The following is a 17,518-nucleotide window of genomic DNA, read 5'->3' as shown; positions in this document are numbered from 1 at the left end:
TTCCCGGGGGCACTCTCTGGATGGATTTCTATAGGGGAAACCAGTTGGCTGTGTTGAGCTGCGTAGGATGCAGAGATTCTGCTTTGAGATTCGGTAGCTTGCCATCGTCTAACTCCACCGCTGTTCGTCATCGACGGTGGGATGTGATTGCATCTTGTGTTCAGGAGCAGGCATTTAGAGGCTGAGTGTTTTGGTTTCTTAGAACAATCAATCAAATGAATGGAACACAATGAAAAATAGTGGAAACAAAATTAGCTGCTTAGGCCCCACTTTTGGTCTCTGCTGCCTTTTCTGTCTTTCAGAGATTGCCCTTTTGAATTTGGTCATTGGGCCAGGGCCTTCTCTTAGAAACCACTTATTTCAACATAGGCCAGCAAGAGATTTGTTCTCACTGAAAACTTGACATCCAGATACAAGCATGCATATGTACAATTAAAAAAAATTTTTTTTAATTGTGTATGGACAGCATGCCCTAATTTTATTTGTATGCAGTGCCGAGGGTTGAACCCAGTGCCTCACACATTCTAGGCAAGCGCTCTGCCACGGAGCTACAGCCCTAGCTCGCATATGTATGATTTTTTTAAATCACTTTTTAAAAATTATTTTAAATTTACCTTTATTGTGGTCTATGTATGACTTTTAAAATCTCTAGAATAGCCCAAGATTTGTCTGTATACGGTGCTTTAAATTCTTCCTTGCACCATTTATGAGTTTCAGAAAGTGTTTCTGGAATAAACTACAGAATGGAAGTAGACATGAAATGGAGATGGTGTGTGCTAGCTGTTTACAGTGACAAGTGAGAAAGGGTCCTTCTGGACTGCCTTGTCATACAGGTTGGGCTGATGTTGGGTGGGAGGACCACGATAATGCCAGAGGATAGGCAGTGGCTACTGCAGGCTGCCTTTGGGTGCTGCACCCTCCATGGGGAAGGATGGTCAAGGTAGACAGCCTGACCTAACTCAAGAGCATGGCCTTGGGATTGCAGGTTAGGTTTAAGTCTGAGCTCTGGTTTGCTAGTTGTATGTCTGTGGGAGAGACTTGACACTGCTCTGAAACTTGGTTTCCTCACCAGTAAAGAGGGATTGCTGACAACTCTAGAGATGAGTAATGTGCTCGGGTCACACACTCATGCTCTTTCCCAGACTCAGCAGGAGCCCAGTTATTAGTTAGTACTAGGGGTACTAGTTAATGGACAGCTAATATGCCTTTACTGACAGTTTCCCAAAGAGCTCTTCCCACTGCCAGTGCCCCCGACAGTGTGAAACCCCCGCCTTGCTGTGTGCAGCTGCCCATTTCATAAGCTCTCTGCACATCCACATCCAGGGAGGACTCCAGAGCCATGCACCAGACTGACCTTTCCATTCCTTCAGAGTTTTTGTTGCCATGGTGAATACTAGCTGTTGCCTACACATTTATGAATACTCCTGGGGGATGAAGGAGAAGGTCCCTGCCAGAGCTGAAAGGTCTGTCACGGAGCCTTGGTTGGAGAGGCTGAGGCCCATACTCCCAGCTCCCAATCTTGTTTGTTTTTTACACCTTGGCAATCTCACTGGGTCCCATTTTGCAAGTGCAAAAACTTCCCATAAGTTGTGGTAGCTGCGATGGGCCATCCCTGCTGTGCAGGTGAGGGAGGGCTCTGGGAACCATTCTGAACCCCTATCTTTGTCCTTAGCAGCTTCTTTGGCTTCTTTCAGAGTCCCGCATGCCAGTCTTCCTGCTTTCCTACATGGAGTCCCAGTGGAGTGTCCCTCGTCCCTCATATGAGGAGCTGGGTGTCTTATGTCACTGTTCCTGAACCCAAGACACAGCTACCATTTTGTTGTCCATTACAGGAGAGCTGGAAGGGTGAGAGGCTGCAGTCAGGCTGGGGAAAACCCAGGAACCTTTCCTCCCAATACAGCTCTCAGTTGAGTCTCTATTCTGGTGACACAAAGAAGACCTCCAGTGGGACAGGAACTCTGAAGTCCATTAAAAAAACAGATGACACCATAGTGGGCAACTCTGAAGTCCATTAAAAAAACAGATGACACCATAGTGGGCACTATCATGTTTTGCCCTTCTTGTCCTTCCATGTCTTGCATAAGGTCACTTTAGCAAAGCTGCCTCAGGCAGAGTCCTTGTAGCCAAGACCAGGCTCGAACAGGGCAGCCCTAGAGCAGGAAGAGGTCTTTACAGCCCAGGTGGACAGGTGCAAAATCTGGAAACCAAGCTGGGTGATCTGGTGAGAGGCTGCTCCCTGGGCCTCAGAGGCTACTAAAATCTTGCCTCTTGGTTGTACACTTAAGGTGTTTAACCTTTTCTAGAGACCACATTTTACTGTGGTTATGTCATTTTAATGGACTGTCTAAAACAGTACAGAGATCTCCAGAGTTATCAAATTCTTCTATCTTTTGAACATAATAAGGCTTATAGTCCCGCAAGAATCTGGGCCCCTGGGAATTTCCCTTTGAGTTTAAGGGCAGAAATGGAAACAAGAACATTCAAGGTCAAATGCCGTTTGTGTTGCTTTGAGTGTTTTTCTTTCTTTGAGCTCTAGCTCTGTGCACCAAGGACCTTCTGCCCTCCTTGGTCAAGGGTCGGCAGGACCAGATCCTTATGACTGTGACTTTGGGATTGGAGTCCTGTCTCCATATGTGTGGGCATTTGATACTGTGGTGCCTTGCAGCGCAGACAGAAGTCAGAAACTTGAAGCTTAGTCCTCGGGTATCAGCTTTGGAAGAGTCCTTGGTCACCTAGTTCATCTGAAAAAAGGACTGGGCCTCAGGGTGGCTGCGTGGCTGGCCCTCCTATTTGTAGGCAGTGTGTTAGGCTGTATGGAACACGTGTACTCTCGTGCATAATTTTAGATTTGTGAAGGGAGCTCTCTGGGGATGTCAAGAAGCTTTGGGTACCCCTGAAGGCTAAAGTAATAGAGATGGCATGGAGTGACCAGCTGGTGCCCACGCTCAGGCTGGGAGCTGTTGCACTGTGCCCTGCTCTGGGGGTACCTTGGTATCGGGCTCGAGGTAAGTGGAGAGCTCCTTGTGAAGCTTTGGGCCATAGTGTGACCTCTGGGGAGATGGTGGTGGCTTCAGATACTTCCTATTCACAGGAGTTAGTTACCTCTTAGGCCCCTACCAGTGGTTGTCTGTTTAGAGAGCTCTGCAACTTGAAGCCTGGAAGGGCCCCACCAGCCTATGCAATATGGGCCTCTAAGTGAGCCTTCTCTATGGCTGTACTTCCTATAGTCACCCAAACCAAAAGCAAAACAGAAACATTAACTTTCAAAGATGTTGAGTCCAAATTTTCGGGAACTGGAATCATCGACCCTGCAGAAGTACCCTGAGTCTGGTTGGTGGTCTGACTGTGCTGCTATTCCGCTGTGCAGTCTGAAGTCTGGAGCAGTGGTTCTCAGCATTTTTATATTAAAGTAACCCAAAGAGCTAATTAAAATGCAGATTCCTACCCAAAGAGATATCGATTTACCAAGTCAGGGATGGAGCCCAGTAAGCTGCATTTTAACAAACAATCCCCCTCTCTGGGGATGATCCTGCACTTGGTCCAGAAACCACAGTTTGGTTGTGTAGAGAATATAGATGCTGTTTCCAGCCTAAGTCTACAAAGATTGATACCTGACTGCAGAAGTGCTAAGCCCCAAACATAAGAATGTTTTCCAGGCTGGAGCGCAGTGGAGCACACCTGTAATCCAGCACCTCAGGAGGCTAGGGCAGGAGGATTGCAAGTTGAAAGCCAGACTCAGAACTTAGCAAGGCCCTGATCAAAATAAAAAATTAAGGGGCTGGGTATGTAGCTCAGTGGTGAAGCCACGCTGAATTCAATGCCCAGACCTCCCTGCCCCCACCCCAAAAAAAAAAAAAAATTTTCTGGTATTGGCCTACTGAAATTAGTGTAATGATGGCCACCGTTTTTGAGAGCCTGTTCTAGGGCCTGTACTGGGCCCTTATTTTCTTCACACAGCAGCTCTGAGAGATTAAGGAGCTTGAAGCACTGAGGTTTGAACCAAAGGCCATGCCCCTTTACACCACACAAAGTGACCTCCCCATGTCCACAACTTGTCGATTTTAAAGAATTAGGGTTGTTTGTGTAGAAGTAATATTGAGTGGAGGGGCCGGGCACCTCATGGGTCTTCTCAGAGCCCTACTCGAAGCCCTTTTCCCTTGCAAAGTGTGATATTGGGGACTAGTGGGGGGTAGCGTGCCATTAAATATTTGCTTCTATTCCTGTTTCTTTTGTCTGATGACCTGACCCAACAAATTGCTTTCTGTTCCCTGAGTGAAGGGGGAAAACACAGGGCTAAACATAGCATTGATTGTTTCTACTTTCTCATATTGTACTTCTCAAAGTGATAAAGATAGAGACAATTACAATATTATCTACACTGCAGACAGGACAAGTGGCCACCCGGCTGGTGTTGATACACAGTAGCAGTCCTTTGCATTTTCAAAGTATTTTAGATATAACTCCACTAACCAGTCTCCTGGCTGCTTCACATGTAGCCATCTGTGGCCCAGATGCAGGGGAGAGTTCAGCAGGCCCAGGTTGGACCTGCCTGGCCAAGGAAGGGTCACTTGTGTCAAGGAAAAATGATGAGCAAGACCCAGTGAACCCCTGTAACCTCCTTTGGATTTTGTCACCCATTCCTTCCATCCCTCCCCTCACCATGCTGTGGGCCCCGCTCAGTGCTGTGTGCTGGGAGCCATGCTGGGCTGTGCTCTGGAGCTGGTGGAAAGTGGTAGACATGTAAGCAGATGATTAAAGCTCATGCGACATATAATTGGAAATCTAGGCAAATTGCTGTGGTTGCACAGGGGGTCATGTGGAGGAGGAGGTTTTGATTCTTAAATTGAAGAATCAGAGGTTCTCTTAGTGGAAGGAAGATAAAGTCAGAAGAACATTCCAAGCTGTTTTGAAAGCATGAAGGCATTAAAGAGCTGAAGTCTGGGCGAAGACTGTGACCATGGTCACATTGTGCTCCCACAGACTGAGATGAGAACTGACTCTACGTGATTCTTCCCTACAACGAAGAACTCTTACGTATTTAGGTCATATCAGTTACTGTTTGCAAGCAGGATGCAGTAGAGTTCACCATTCAACCCCAAGACCCACTGGGGACTTGTTGTTAGCCTCAAGTCCCTGTCGATTGGACTCGCAGCCTCTGCGTTCTGATTCACCTGTGTTCATTCCTGCAGTCTCATTGTGAAACCTTTTAGTTTCATAGCGAATTGCTGGTGTGTAAGGGTCACTCTCCAGGGTTATTTATCCCAAGCCAGGAGGGGTATGATTTGAGGGCTGATTGGGAACTTTCAAGGGTCATTTTGACTCTACATGATTCTTGTCTGACCTCCAGTGTCATAAGAAGTTTGGTGTCTGGGGTGGAGGGTGTGCTGGGGCAATAGTAGTCAGGCCTGCATGCCAGGCTAAAATGTCTGCATCTCAAGAGGCAATAATGGACAGTTGCCAAGAGGCCAGACCACAGAGGTGGAGGCCGCAGGAAATTCTCTAGAGCCAGTGAGGAAGTGGAACTGTAGTTGGGAGTCCCTGAGGGATCCAGTTAAAAAGTGCCACCATCACAAGGCAGCCATGGGAGGGAATGCACTGCCAGTTGAGAGAAGTGCCAGGTTCACATTTATGTGGCTCCCAACTCCTCCCTTCTCGTGATTTCCCTTAAGATGGGGGAACATTCCAGGCCAGTGTAACAAAAATGGAATAGAAAGTGTCATCCTCAGAGGATGGGATCAGTCTCTTCTCATTTCATGGGTTTTTTGAGGTCTGGTCAAGACACAATCTGGCAGGTGCCATTGGTGCCTAAGTACCCGCCCATGTCACCGTCTTGAGGCCCTCACTGTGCTGTGGCTGGGCCCAGTGGTTCCTTTCTCAATCCACCATGTTCCTGGCCCATGTGGCACCATAGTACCTTGCCCCAAAAGAGAAGTTGGTGGCCAGCAACTTCTGTAAACCCAAAGGAACAAATGCAGAGGAGGACAAGGGTTAGGCCCTGGCCCTGGCCCTGGTGCTGGCCGTGCTTCACTTCCTGAATTAAGGCAGAACTCAGCACCAGTGGACTTAATGGTAAGAGCTTTCACATATTGGCTAACACAGTTGTTCTCAGAAGATTTGAAAATTGTAGAAAAACAAAAATATCAAGCAAATATTGACTGATCAACTATTAACATTTTGGTTTATTTTCTTCTTCATGTATAACATAGTACATATTTTACTAAAGAGAAATCAAACAGTCTTATATTCTGCTTGTGTGTGTGTATGTGTGTGTCTGTCTGTTTTACTGGGGATTGAATTTAGTCTTGCACAATTTGGCAAGTTCTCTTCCACTGAGCTACACCCCCAGCCCTTATTTATTTTGAGACAGAGTCTCACAAAGTTGCCAAGGCTGTCCTCAAATTTGTGATCCTCCTGCCTCAGCCCCATGGTAGCTGGGACTACAGGTGTGTGCCATTGTGCCCAGCTTATGTCATGCTGCTGCTTCTTAGCATCACACTGCTAGCATTTCCCCATGCCCTTAAATAGCCTTGAAACTGCTTTTCGCACTCTGTGTTATTCCTTGACAATTCACTTAACCAGCCCTCTACAGTAGGACTTTTACTTATATTTATCATTTTGCTGTCATTCTGATGAACATTACCACACATAGGTCTCCCCTTTTTCTTAGAACAACTTTTTTCCTTCTTAACATATGGTCAAGACTTAGCCCATGTTAGTTTATATTTCTTCTAATTTTACTTTATTGTTTTAGTTAACTTTGACCTGCTGACTAATGTCAAATTGAAACTTTTAAAAGACTGGCGAATATTCCAGGGGAATGCGTTTCATGAGGAGCGAAGATATATTTGAATAAAAAGATGTTTACTTGTAATGTTTGTGTTTGGAAGTTACTTATCAAATGCAGCTGAAGAAACAGGTATTGGACTTGCTGTGGTCAAGACCTGGGAAGATTCTGGGATGAGTGAATTGGATGTTTAGCCACAGTTCTGCTTTGTTCTCACCTGGCTTACAGAAGATTTCTTTCCTGTGTTTTCACCATCTGAGATCCTTCATGGATAGGTTTCTCCTTGTGTCCCCTGTCTAGGGTCCCAGCTCCTCAGGCTTGTGTCTGTAATGTGGCAGGTGCCTGAGAAGAAAAAGCATCGCACTTAGCCCTGATGTAGCTTTTCCTGTGGCTCCTGGACTTGCCCTTGGGTTGCATTGTTCATCCCCCTTGAAACCAGCATGGTAGCTGCTAGTTGTAATGTTTGTTTGGGACCTGTCTCTTGGTACTCTTTGAGAAGTGTTCGTCAGTAGAGGAGTTATGCTCATAGTCCTTGCTGCTGGAGCATGTGTCGCGTGTGGGTTAAATCAGTTTTCTAGACCTGTAGCACAGCTTTCCTGATCTGAAGCTCCCGAGGCAGGGCTGGTGTCAGGCTCACTTGTGCTTCCCTTCAGCACACTAGTGAAGTGAAGAGAGCATGGGCTCTGTGTCATGTCTTTTGTCAGTTGTAGACCTGGGCCAGATACCAACCTCCCCCGAGCCTCAGTCTTCCCATCTGGGCCACGGTGGTCCCTGCACACAAGGTGCAGTGTGGCTCTTACCCAGGGTGGATGCTCAGTGACTGCTCTACTCTGCGGAACAGCGAATGCATTTAAATACCTGCTGAGCATCATTTCAGGTTTTACTTCTACCCTTGTGCTGTGTGCCTGACTCAAGCCATTCATTATTGACAAAATTTATAAATATACGCAGGTTAGAAAAGATAGGAAGTACTAATATGTTGATTCCTAAAATTCCCAGCATATGCTTGATTTTATAGTAGAAAACTTGAATATTTCAATAAAATAAAAGTTCAAGTGCAAATTCAGCATTTTATAGCAGGGTTAGCTTATTTATTCATGCATTTAAGTAGAGATCTGAATGTGTAAATTTAAATTGAACCCTGAAGTCTGTGCAGCCCAAGACTTGCTCTTACAGATTTTAATTGCTTTAAATATCCTCAGTTTCAGGAAAGAATCAAGTGAACACACAGAACATGCTGTGCACACAGAACACGCTGTGATTAGTAGCTGTTGTTGATGTTGTTGAGCATTTTGATGGAGGGGACATAAATCAATAAAAAATTCAGTTTCTGTTTTTAGCAAGGGCTTTAAAGATATAATTCGGATGAACTAACCTAGCAGCACCCCAACCCCCTTTTAATGTTGACCATCTGAAGTTTTGACTTTGGTCATGGTCTTCTGCCAGGGCATCCAGTTCTGTCCTAAGAGCAATAGAGAATTGAATAGGGACTTAGTAGATACATTGCCCTGAGTCTACCCCCAGCCAGGGCAGGGTACAGAGCAAGACATTTCCTGCTTGTAAGAAGAGAAAGAACTTGGAGTGAAAAACAGCTTGCATTTTCCCGAGAGACAGTGCAGTATGGTGGGAAAAAGGCCTCTCAGAAACGCCGGCTGTGTCTGAATCTTAGGCCACACTCTGCTTCTAGCCCAGCATGCTGACACTCGCTTCCACTGTCTCAGCCTCAGTTTCTCATCTGAGAAATGAGGTTGAACTGGAGGTTTTTTAAAGGGCCTTCTGACTCCCATGTGGAAAATAGGCTGTTGGTGTATAGGAAGAGAGAGCTGGTGTGAAGGCCTCTCAAATCCTGTTTTTTCTTTGTCATTTATGCACCAGAAAATGACAGATGGCGAGACCTGGACAGGAAGTGCTCTCTTCAGGTTGACCAGCCGAGCGCCAGCATCTGGGAATGCCTGCCTGAAAAGTGTCAGGATGGCACACTGTGGCACCAGGAGGCTGTGACTGCCTGTGCAGTGACCAGCCTGATCAAAGACCTCAGCATCAGTGACCACAACGGGAGCCCCTCAGCACCCCCCAGCAAGCGCCAGTGCCGGTCACTGTCCTTTTCTGATGAGATGTCCAGCTGCCGGACGTCATGGCGGCCCTTGGGGTCCAAAGTCTGGACACCTGTGGAGAAGCGACGGTGCTACAGCGGGGGCAGCGTCCAGCGCTACTCCAACGGCATCAGCACCATGCAGAGGAGCTCCAGCTTTAGCCTCCCTGCCCGGGCCAATGGGCTTTCCTCACCCTGCCACCAGGCGGTATTGCACCACCGCTTTGGGGGACAACCCTGCCAAGTGGCACCAGGCTTGGCCTCCTGTGGACAGGCAGGTGACACCTGGACCCCCGACCTGCACCCCACAGGAGGGGGCCGGCTAGACCTGCAGCGGTCCCTCTCCTGCTCACATGAGCAGTTTTCCTTCGCGGAATACTGTCCACCCTCAGCCAACAGCACACCTGCCTCAACACCAGAGCTGGTGAGACGCTCCAGTGGGCTCGCCCGCAGCCGCTCCCAGCCATGTGTCCTTAATGACAAGAAGGTTGGTGTAAAACGGCGGCGCCCTGAAGAAGTGCAGGAGCAGAGGCCTTCCCTAGACCTTGCCAAGATGGCACAGGTAGGTGCCACAGGGGCCTGAAGGGGGCTGCAGAAGCACTTGGTGCTCAGTGGATGGAGCCTCTGTTGGTTCTAGTCTGTTCCAGCCAAGTGCACAGTGCCACTTTCAGAAGTGCCCAGGAGTGGGTTAATTCCCTTGTCTTTAAAATCCTGTTTAGAGAAGATGAATTCAAGTTCATTTTTTTAAAAGTGTCCATTTCTCTCCATTTAAAATGAGACACACTCTTTCCCTGTGGTGCGCAGTGCTAGTGGGTACAAGAGCAGACAGATGGCGAGAGGTGGCAACAGCAGGCAGTCCAATGTGAGGATTGTGAGATCCCCTCCCAGACCTCCAGGCATCCCTCTTGGAACCACCCCTGCAGCCACCGGGAGACACAGTACATTCAGTGTCTCTAGGATTATGCTGATCCAGGCAGTGGATAATGGTTTTAGGAGCAAGGTGGGGGGTAGGAGGTAGCTTGTTCCTTTGATTAAACTGCAAAATGTTAGACTGCCAAGAAATGGTGACCACTGTCCTCTGTGCTGTCTCTGTAACGATTCTCATTGTTTGCTATAGGAGAAGCCTCTGGCCATGTGCCTCTATCCCTTGGATTTTGCCCTCTTTGTTTTGGGCCCTGCCTTGTGCCAACACTGATCTTGGGTACTGATTTGAATGAGGTGAACTTGGAGTTAGTCCCCCATTGTCAGGACAGTCCCTGAGTCCAGAGTTGGCTGTGTTTGGTTCTTGCCTGGGAAGCCCAAGGATGCCAGCGGGTCAGTGAGGCCCAGGATACAGATGGGTTGGTCTTTGGTCTGACTGTTGGCTCTAGGATGGGTGGATATGGTGGACAGAATGTGCCCTGCTGCTTGGGGTCATTCAGGAGGTGCCCCCTTGCTCTGTTGCCACTGTTTCTGGTCTGATGTAGAGAAGCACTGATCACTGCTTGGTCTAAGGTGAACAAGGCCTGTTTGCTGCTAAGGATGTTCTCAGTGGCATTGGTCTTGCTTCTGCAGCACTGTGGCCAGATCCAGGGTGGCAGACTGGTGGTGCCTGTTCTGTCCCAGGTGGGCACAGCTGATCCCCTTCACTGCCTATTACTATCATCCCAGATGGGCTTCCTTCTGCTTTGGAAAGATGCTGCAGTTTCTGTTCATGGAGTTTCCTTCTCTCCCCATTAATCCCCCTCCCAGCTTAGAGGTGCCCCATGAAAAAGGAGGTGCAGGTCCATCCAGTCTAGAGTCAGGCTAGACTCTGGGCCCTGGCTGAGATAGCTGGAGGGCAAGTTGATGACATTCCCATGCCTTTCCTGTGTCCTTGGGCCCACTTGGGAAAGAGGCTGGAGGAGTGTAAGTCAAAGCTACTGCCCCCGACCCAGCTTTCATGTCTCTTCTCTTGACTCTGGACATGCCCTCTCTCCTTGCTGTGTAGTAGACATTTGGACTCATCTCACTGGACCAGGATTGAACACTTGCATTGAATACCATGAGGAAGTTTCCTTCTCCAGAGAAATTTAAATAGGTAAAAAGGCTGAATAGGTGACAGCTTTGGGTGACTTCTGAAGGATGCCCAGAACCCTGAGTTCTGGGTACAATACACAACCTCAGTTAAATTTTTAAAGCCAAGCTTTTTTTTTTTTTTAATTAGCTAATGAGCTGGAGAGGTAATAAGAACAGCTTACACGTGTTATTACATTTTACTAGCTACAGATTGGAGTAACACCACTGACATCACTGGAGATACTTTCCAGCCTCACTTGGGTAGAAACCATTTAAAAATGCATGGCTTGGTGGGGCGGTGCCCCAGTGTATAGGTTGCTTCATCTGCTCCAGGCGGGTCTCTAAGATCCAGGAGTGCGCCCTGGTGCCCAAGGAACCTGCCCTGGTTCAGCCCATCTGTCCTTGGCCACCTGCTCTGCAGCAAGTCCTGGGTAGGACGGAGCACAGGAGAGGTTGAGAGGGGCTCCTTGGAGGGGTGTGTGCCTAGCGGCCTATGACCAGAGTGCTGGGGATGGAGCCTGTGGAGCCTGAACCATCTCTGCCTGGCATGTGACCCTGCCAGCCCTTCCTCCATGGGGCTCTGTGCTCTGCCTGTTTTCACTCCCCCCATTGGGGGATTTATAGCCCCAGGAGTTAGGCCTTGTTTTTCCAAGGGGCCCTGAAAACCAGGCCTAGGGCAATTCTTAGGTGTTTGAAAATAATTTTGGACTGAGCCAGGACAATGTTGGACCCTGGGCCTGGGTACCTAATGAGCAGGATTTTCCCTGGGGACCTGCACATTGCCCGAGAGTGGCTAAGGTTGAGCCAGTTGCCCAAAGACCCTAGCCTCTGAGTACAGGGCTGCCCGCAATATTTGCAAGTTCCAGATGGTAGGTAGGGTTTGTGCCTGTGGGAGAGAGGCTTGTGGAAGGATAGGCTTGTACCCAGGCGTGTAGCCAGCCATGCTTCTTTAAGCTCACCCAGAGACTCTGTCACAAGTCTTTGATCTTGGTTTATACCTTTGTTTCACTTGAGCATTCTTGTGAAGGAGCCCCTTTGCATGTGGCTTCTGGAACCAGGTGCATGAACATTTCAGATAAAAGGTGCAGAGTACCTTTTCAGTTAGGCCTTTGGAGCAGCTGGGCATTCTGATAAAGAAACCCCAGCTCCCCAGAGGAGCTGACTGAGGCCCAGGCCTTGGGACCCAGAGCAACCTGAGGGCATATGAGGTTGGGGGCTTCCTACTAGCACTTAAGAGTGGCCAGGGGCTGGGCTTGTAGCTCAGTGGTGGAGCTGATTTTGATTCTCAGCACCACATATAAATAAATAAAATAAAGGTCTAAATTAAAAAAAAAAAAAAGGAGTGGCCAGAGTGGTAGCAAGAGCTAGAGCCCCCCCCCCCCCCAATCCCAATCTGCTGGTAGAAATGGGGCCAGGGAGAGACCTAACAGTCAGATGGCAATGGAGGCAGAGAGTGCTGAGAGCCTGCCTTGCATTCAAATGCATTATAGCTGGGTTTGGCAGGAGCCAGTGTCCTGGGTGTAGGCTCTAGTAGAAGCAGGTGTGACCTCAGGGCTTGTCCATTCCAGCCTTTCTTGGGAAACAGGGGCTCTTATGATTCCTAGGCCTGCCAAGGCCCTTTCAGACATGGTCTTCACTTTAGGATTTGCATGTAGAAGGAACATTGATGAACCAGAAGGCCTCTAGAAGAGGGACTGGAGGCAGGAGCCCTGGACAAATTGTTTGACATCACTGTGCAGCAGACACCATAGCCACCACCAACAGAGGACTGGGAGGAACAAGGGAACTACTGTATTTGTGGGATGTGTTTATGTACATGAGTGCATTGTGCACATGTGTATCTGGACCTCTGTGGGTGTGTGTCTGTATCTGTTTGTGTAGGTATGTGTATCTGTGTTGGTACATATGTGTGCAGCTCTGTGTGCACACATACACACACAGTGCATTGGCTGGCACAGGGTGAGGGCTCACAAATGCATATTATCCCCATCACACCACAGGCCTGAATGGGGTAAGGTGGGGCTATGGCCACTCGAGAGGCAGAATTGAGACCGAGGATGGGTTCTGGGAAGTGCACTAAGACTATCATAAGAACTCTCTTTTTTCACCTTTCCTCCTGTCCTTGTCACTTCCTGCTTCTTGTTCAACATCCCTTTGTCTCATCTTCTTTCTTTGGTAAATGGAAGAAGGCCTACTGGCCACATCCCTGCCCGCAGCCCTGCCCAGCCCAGTCTGCCATGAACTCTGTGTTAAGAGCCAAAGATTATAGAATGGCGATAGCATCAGATCTTCCCCTACTGGAGGAAGTTGGTTGTATTCTCATCTGTTTATCGACCCTTGAAGCAGGGTGGAAGTATCCCAGGAGCCACCGGCCACCCCCTTCCCAGCTGTATCTTTTGGGTACAGCTGTCATTAACAGCAGTGGAACCCTTGTCTTTCAGCAGTGAGGATGAGGTGCAGTGGTGGGGGTGGAGACATTGTTTTCAGATTGTCTCTGCTTAGATGCTCTTAAGACCCCACTGTCTAGATTGTGGGCTGGGATACCAAATGAGGCTGCAGGTGCCCTGGCTATCTGGACCCTGAGTGAGGGAGCGGACTAAATGAGGAGTGCCCCAGAGGGGGAGACGATGCTAGGCCCTGGTCCAGAAATGTCTGCCCTCCCCGTGTTTACAGTGAGGCTGCTTGGCTCCACAGAGGCAGCCCAGGGGGTCTTGTGCTCCTGTCCCAGACAGGTCTGGTCCTGCTGCCCTCCTCACATGGCTGTCCTTATGTGGTCTTCTGAGACCCTTCTGCTCAGAATTCATGTGAAGCCACAGCCTCCCCTTTGTACAACAAAGGGTGTTGCCCTTGAGGGCAAGGCGGGGCTGAGCAGAAGAGTTTATCACCAGGGCTTTTGGTGATCTGTTAGTTACTGTTTCCTTGAGACCTGGTCTGACCACAAGCATTGGTTGTCTCCTTGCAAGGCTTGAGCTCTGCCTGGCCATTCAGATGTGGATCATGTGTGTGAGCAAAGATTACAGAAAAAGCAACAGTTAATAAGATTACCCATTGAATGCCACAGTTCTTGCCATATTTTTAACTCCAAGCTGGTCAGCTTGAAAGAGCAACAAATTGCATTTTTCAACAGTGTTTCAAACAGAAGCAGGACCTTCATCGGAAAGGGTCAGGATGCTGCGACAGAGGTTTGATTGATCGCAGCTGCCCACACATGCATCCCGACCTTCCCCGAGGAGGCCTCAGAACAGGCAGCAACTGTTGTGTTAGCAGATGTTTGAGGGACCCGTGAAAGCTGGCCAGGGTAGTTTGGGGTAGGAAAGGAGCATGAGGAAACTAGTGTGGCAGCACCTCTCCAGGAAGCTGCTGGGGGTTGGGGGCCTGTGAATACAGGAGAGCCAGGTTGATGGGGCCACCAGGGCTCCCCTGGTTAAAGAGGTACTGTGGCTGTCAGCAGAGGGTTATGTGGAAGTTTAGTGATGACTTATAGCTCTCTCTGGGCAGGAGCATCGCTGGGTGAAGCTCTCTTTGGCCGTCCTTCACTCACCATCCCTAACAAGGGATGGAGGACCTCTTTAGTCACCGTGAGATACAGCCCTTCACACCACTGGCAGCCCCTGCAGCTGCAGGCCAACTGTGCTTTTCCTTGGCCAAGTCCCTGGGGTGTAGGCTGGCTGGCCTGAGCCTTTGTGGCCTTCCCAGCCAGTGGCTGTCCCTTCACCTGTTTTGATTGCCTGCTGCTTGCACCCTACCCTGCTTCCTGCCAGGAAAGGAAACTGTGCTGATGGCAGGGAGAGGAGCTGAGCTGGATCACCCTTTACAACATGGAATGCAGACACACATGAAGATCTTCTCAGAGAGGTAGGCGTGGAAAAGCCTAGAATTCCAGTTGCAATGAAAGAAGCACTAGGAAAAATAAAGGCAAAAATCTCAGTAGCACATGGAAGTAGGTGCTTAGACTCTGAAGCAGTGAAGATGGACTTGCACAGAGGGAGAGCGAGCGCCTGCAAGACCTGGGCTCTCAGAGTTGATGGTATGGGCAGGGGCAGCCTGTCCAGCTCCCTCCTTCTGTGCTCTTGGCAGGATTGCCCATCAGAGTTCTCAGGTGACCTTGGAGGAGGCCATCTTGGCAGCCGCTGCTGATTGGTGAATGGCTGAGTGTCCTCTGCTGCGTCTTTGCTCTGGTTCCTCCCCTCACTTGAGGATGAGGCCTCCAGAGTCACACCATTAGTCAGGAGCCCTGGAAGACTGGAACCTGGGCCTCCCTACCCCAGGTCCATTGCTCCTGCTGTCATGCTTTAGCTAGGCAAGGACTGCCCAGCTGGCATTTTCTGGCAGTTGACACTCTTGGGACACAGAGCATGTGGTGGTGTGAATTGAGAACTTTGCAATCAGGTAGATTGGCACTCTGTCCTGATCCTGTCATCTTTGAACTGTGTGCGCTTAGGCTGTCACTTAACCTCTAACCTTTCATGTCCATGACTTTAAAATAGGAAAACAGGTTTTTTTCTCAAGGACATAGGGAGGAGTCCTGTGGCATGGATCCACCTCAGGCACATGGTTGACACCTGAAGATCATGACTTTGATCAACAAAGAAAGCTGAAGCCTCAGCCCTTCTCCTTCCATGTGGCTCATTGGCTGTTCCCCTAACACAGCCTTTCCAGGCAGTCTGTGGGGCCTGCTACCTTGGTGAACCAGGATCACCCCTCGGCTGTCTTTTCCTTTGAGGTCAGTGCATTAGTGGTACTGTAGGACTCAGAGGGATTCTGGTACTTTGAGGGAACCCTTCCTCAGATACCTGGATTGCTTCTTGCTATTCCCAGTTACCATCCCCAGGTTGCATAAATAGTCTGCTTAAGGTCACTTTGATTGGGGCCCAGTGTTGACACAATAGCTTTGATCTCCTGGGGAAGAGAAAAATAGAAGGAGTTCAGCTGGGGTTGTGCCAGGGAGGCGGTGTTCACACCACTTGGTGATTTTCCATACCTCAGTTGAGCCATGCTGAACAGAGCCTGTTTAGGAGGTGTGAGGTGATCTTGGGATCTGAAGCTCTCTGGAGCAGGTACTCTTGATTCCTAAGACAGTTGCCCAGGTGAGAGCCCCTGAGGCTCCCTGTAGGTGCTCATGCATTTGTGGCTTGCCAAGTAGGCCCTGCTCTGGAGCGGAGCTGGCATTGAGGCCTGGGAGATCCTAGAAGACCCTGTTTTCGGGAGGCCAAATCTGTGGGCAGGAGGGAGAACAGAGCCTTCCCAGCCAGGAGGCAGCACCTCTGGGGGGCATCGCCAGCCCTGCTTTGGGAAAGCCAGTGTAGGAAGGGCCTGTGGGCCAGCTGGCCCTTACCTCTTTGATTGGCTCAGTTCCAGGGGCTCACAGAGAAGCATTCAGAGAAACCCTCATGTTATTCCCAGGCTGCTAAGGAGAAGCAGAGTGTGTGGGCTGGGACAATGAGGGAACAGAGGGCAGTGTGACAAGGGGGCCTCGTGCTGGAGCCCTGTCTCTGGGGTGGCTAGTTCATTCCTCACTCTAGGCAATTTGTGTCACCTCTCGGTGCCTCGGTTTCCCTTTCCACAAAGAAGGGTGGCAGTGCCTTTTCTCATCACATTGGGTACATCTATTTGTGTAAAGCACTTGGAGCTCAGGGCCCTTTGCCCAGGTTAAATGCTGAGTTTGTGTTAGCTGCCATATTGGGAGTCATGTTTTAGGACCAAGGAGAGAAATTTGCCAGGGGAACTGCCTCTTCAGGTGTAATTGCTGCTCACCTCAAGAACTCCCTGTCTGTATAGCTCTGAAAGTCTGTGTCTGTTTCCCAGAGAAGGGCTTAGAGCCCAGAGGCTCTTGTGGCTTATCCAAAGACCCAGCTGAGTTGGGAGTTACAGGGCTGGATCTGAACCTGTTCTCCACCTCTGAGACCAGCATTGTGCCTAACATACTATAAGGGAGGCACAGTGTGGCCTGTCATTGGAACAGTTGCATCTGGAGTCAGAAGACTTGGGGTGGAGACCTGGCCTTGCCATCTGTGTGTATTGTGACTGAGTCAGTTGCCCTGCTCTCTGAGCCTTGGACTTCTGACCATATGCACAGCTGCCCAGGTACAGACATGGACGTCAGAGTCACCTGGGAAGCCAGGACCCCATTCTGGGGTCTCAACCCATAGAGTCTGAATCAGCAGTCTGGGGCAGGGCCCACAGCAAGGTTGGGCTCATGCCTGGCCCAGTGAACTCTTTAGTGGCCCAGGGACTGGATATCTCCAGTGTGTGGGTTGTTAAAGCCCAGTTCTATGTCCCTGTTTGGATTCCCATAAGTGCTGCTTATGTTTGGTAGCACAGTTAATGACCAGGAACCTGTGTGCCCTGTCCACTTGCTGTGTGTGCAGGGGTCCCTGGCCCCTGGTAACTTTCCAAAAGAGGCTAGGATTCCAGAGTGTTCCGAGAGTATATGGAATCAGTGCTAGAGGGAAACTAGTCAGGGACAGACAGCAGCCAGGGCAGGGTAAATGGGCCTCCTCGTGGAGGAGGGGCTCTTGGCTGAGCCTGAAGGCCATCCCAGAGCCTGCCAGGGGCGGGCCACGTCCCAGGCAAAAGTTCACATGCAGAGGTTAGTTGGGAAAGCG

At 49.5% G+C, this 17,518-nt stretch overlaps 1 protein-coding gene across 3 annotated transcripts in view; it reads left to right on the top strand.

Annotated features, from left to right (window-relative positions):
• The window catches only part of FAM53B (family with sequence similarity 53 member B), a 112,625-nt gene that overhangs the window by 47,906 nt on the left and 47,201 nt on the right, over positions 1-17,518 (top strand). For all 3 annotated transcript variants that reach the window (XM_081267436.1, XM_081267434.1, XM_081267435.1), the window contains one exon: positions 8,660-9,438. In XM_081267436.1, the coding sequence (XP_081123562.1) occupies positions 8,660-9,438 (779 nt within the window). The remainder of the gene's footprint in view (positions 1-8,659; positions 9,439-17,518) is intronic.

The sequence above is a fragment of the Spermophilus citellus genome, assembly GCF_964194105.1.
Source record: "Spermophilus citellus genome assembly, chromosome: 15".
NCBI lineage: Eukaryota > Metazoa > Chordata > Mammalia > Rodentia > Sciuridae > Spermophilus > Spermophilus citellus.
Note: the sequence above shows the minus strand (reverse complement) of the source record. Positions and strands in the feature narration are given on the sequence as shown.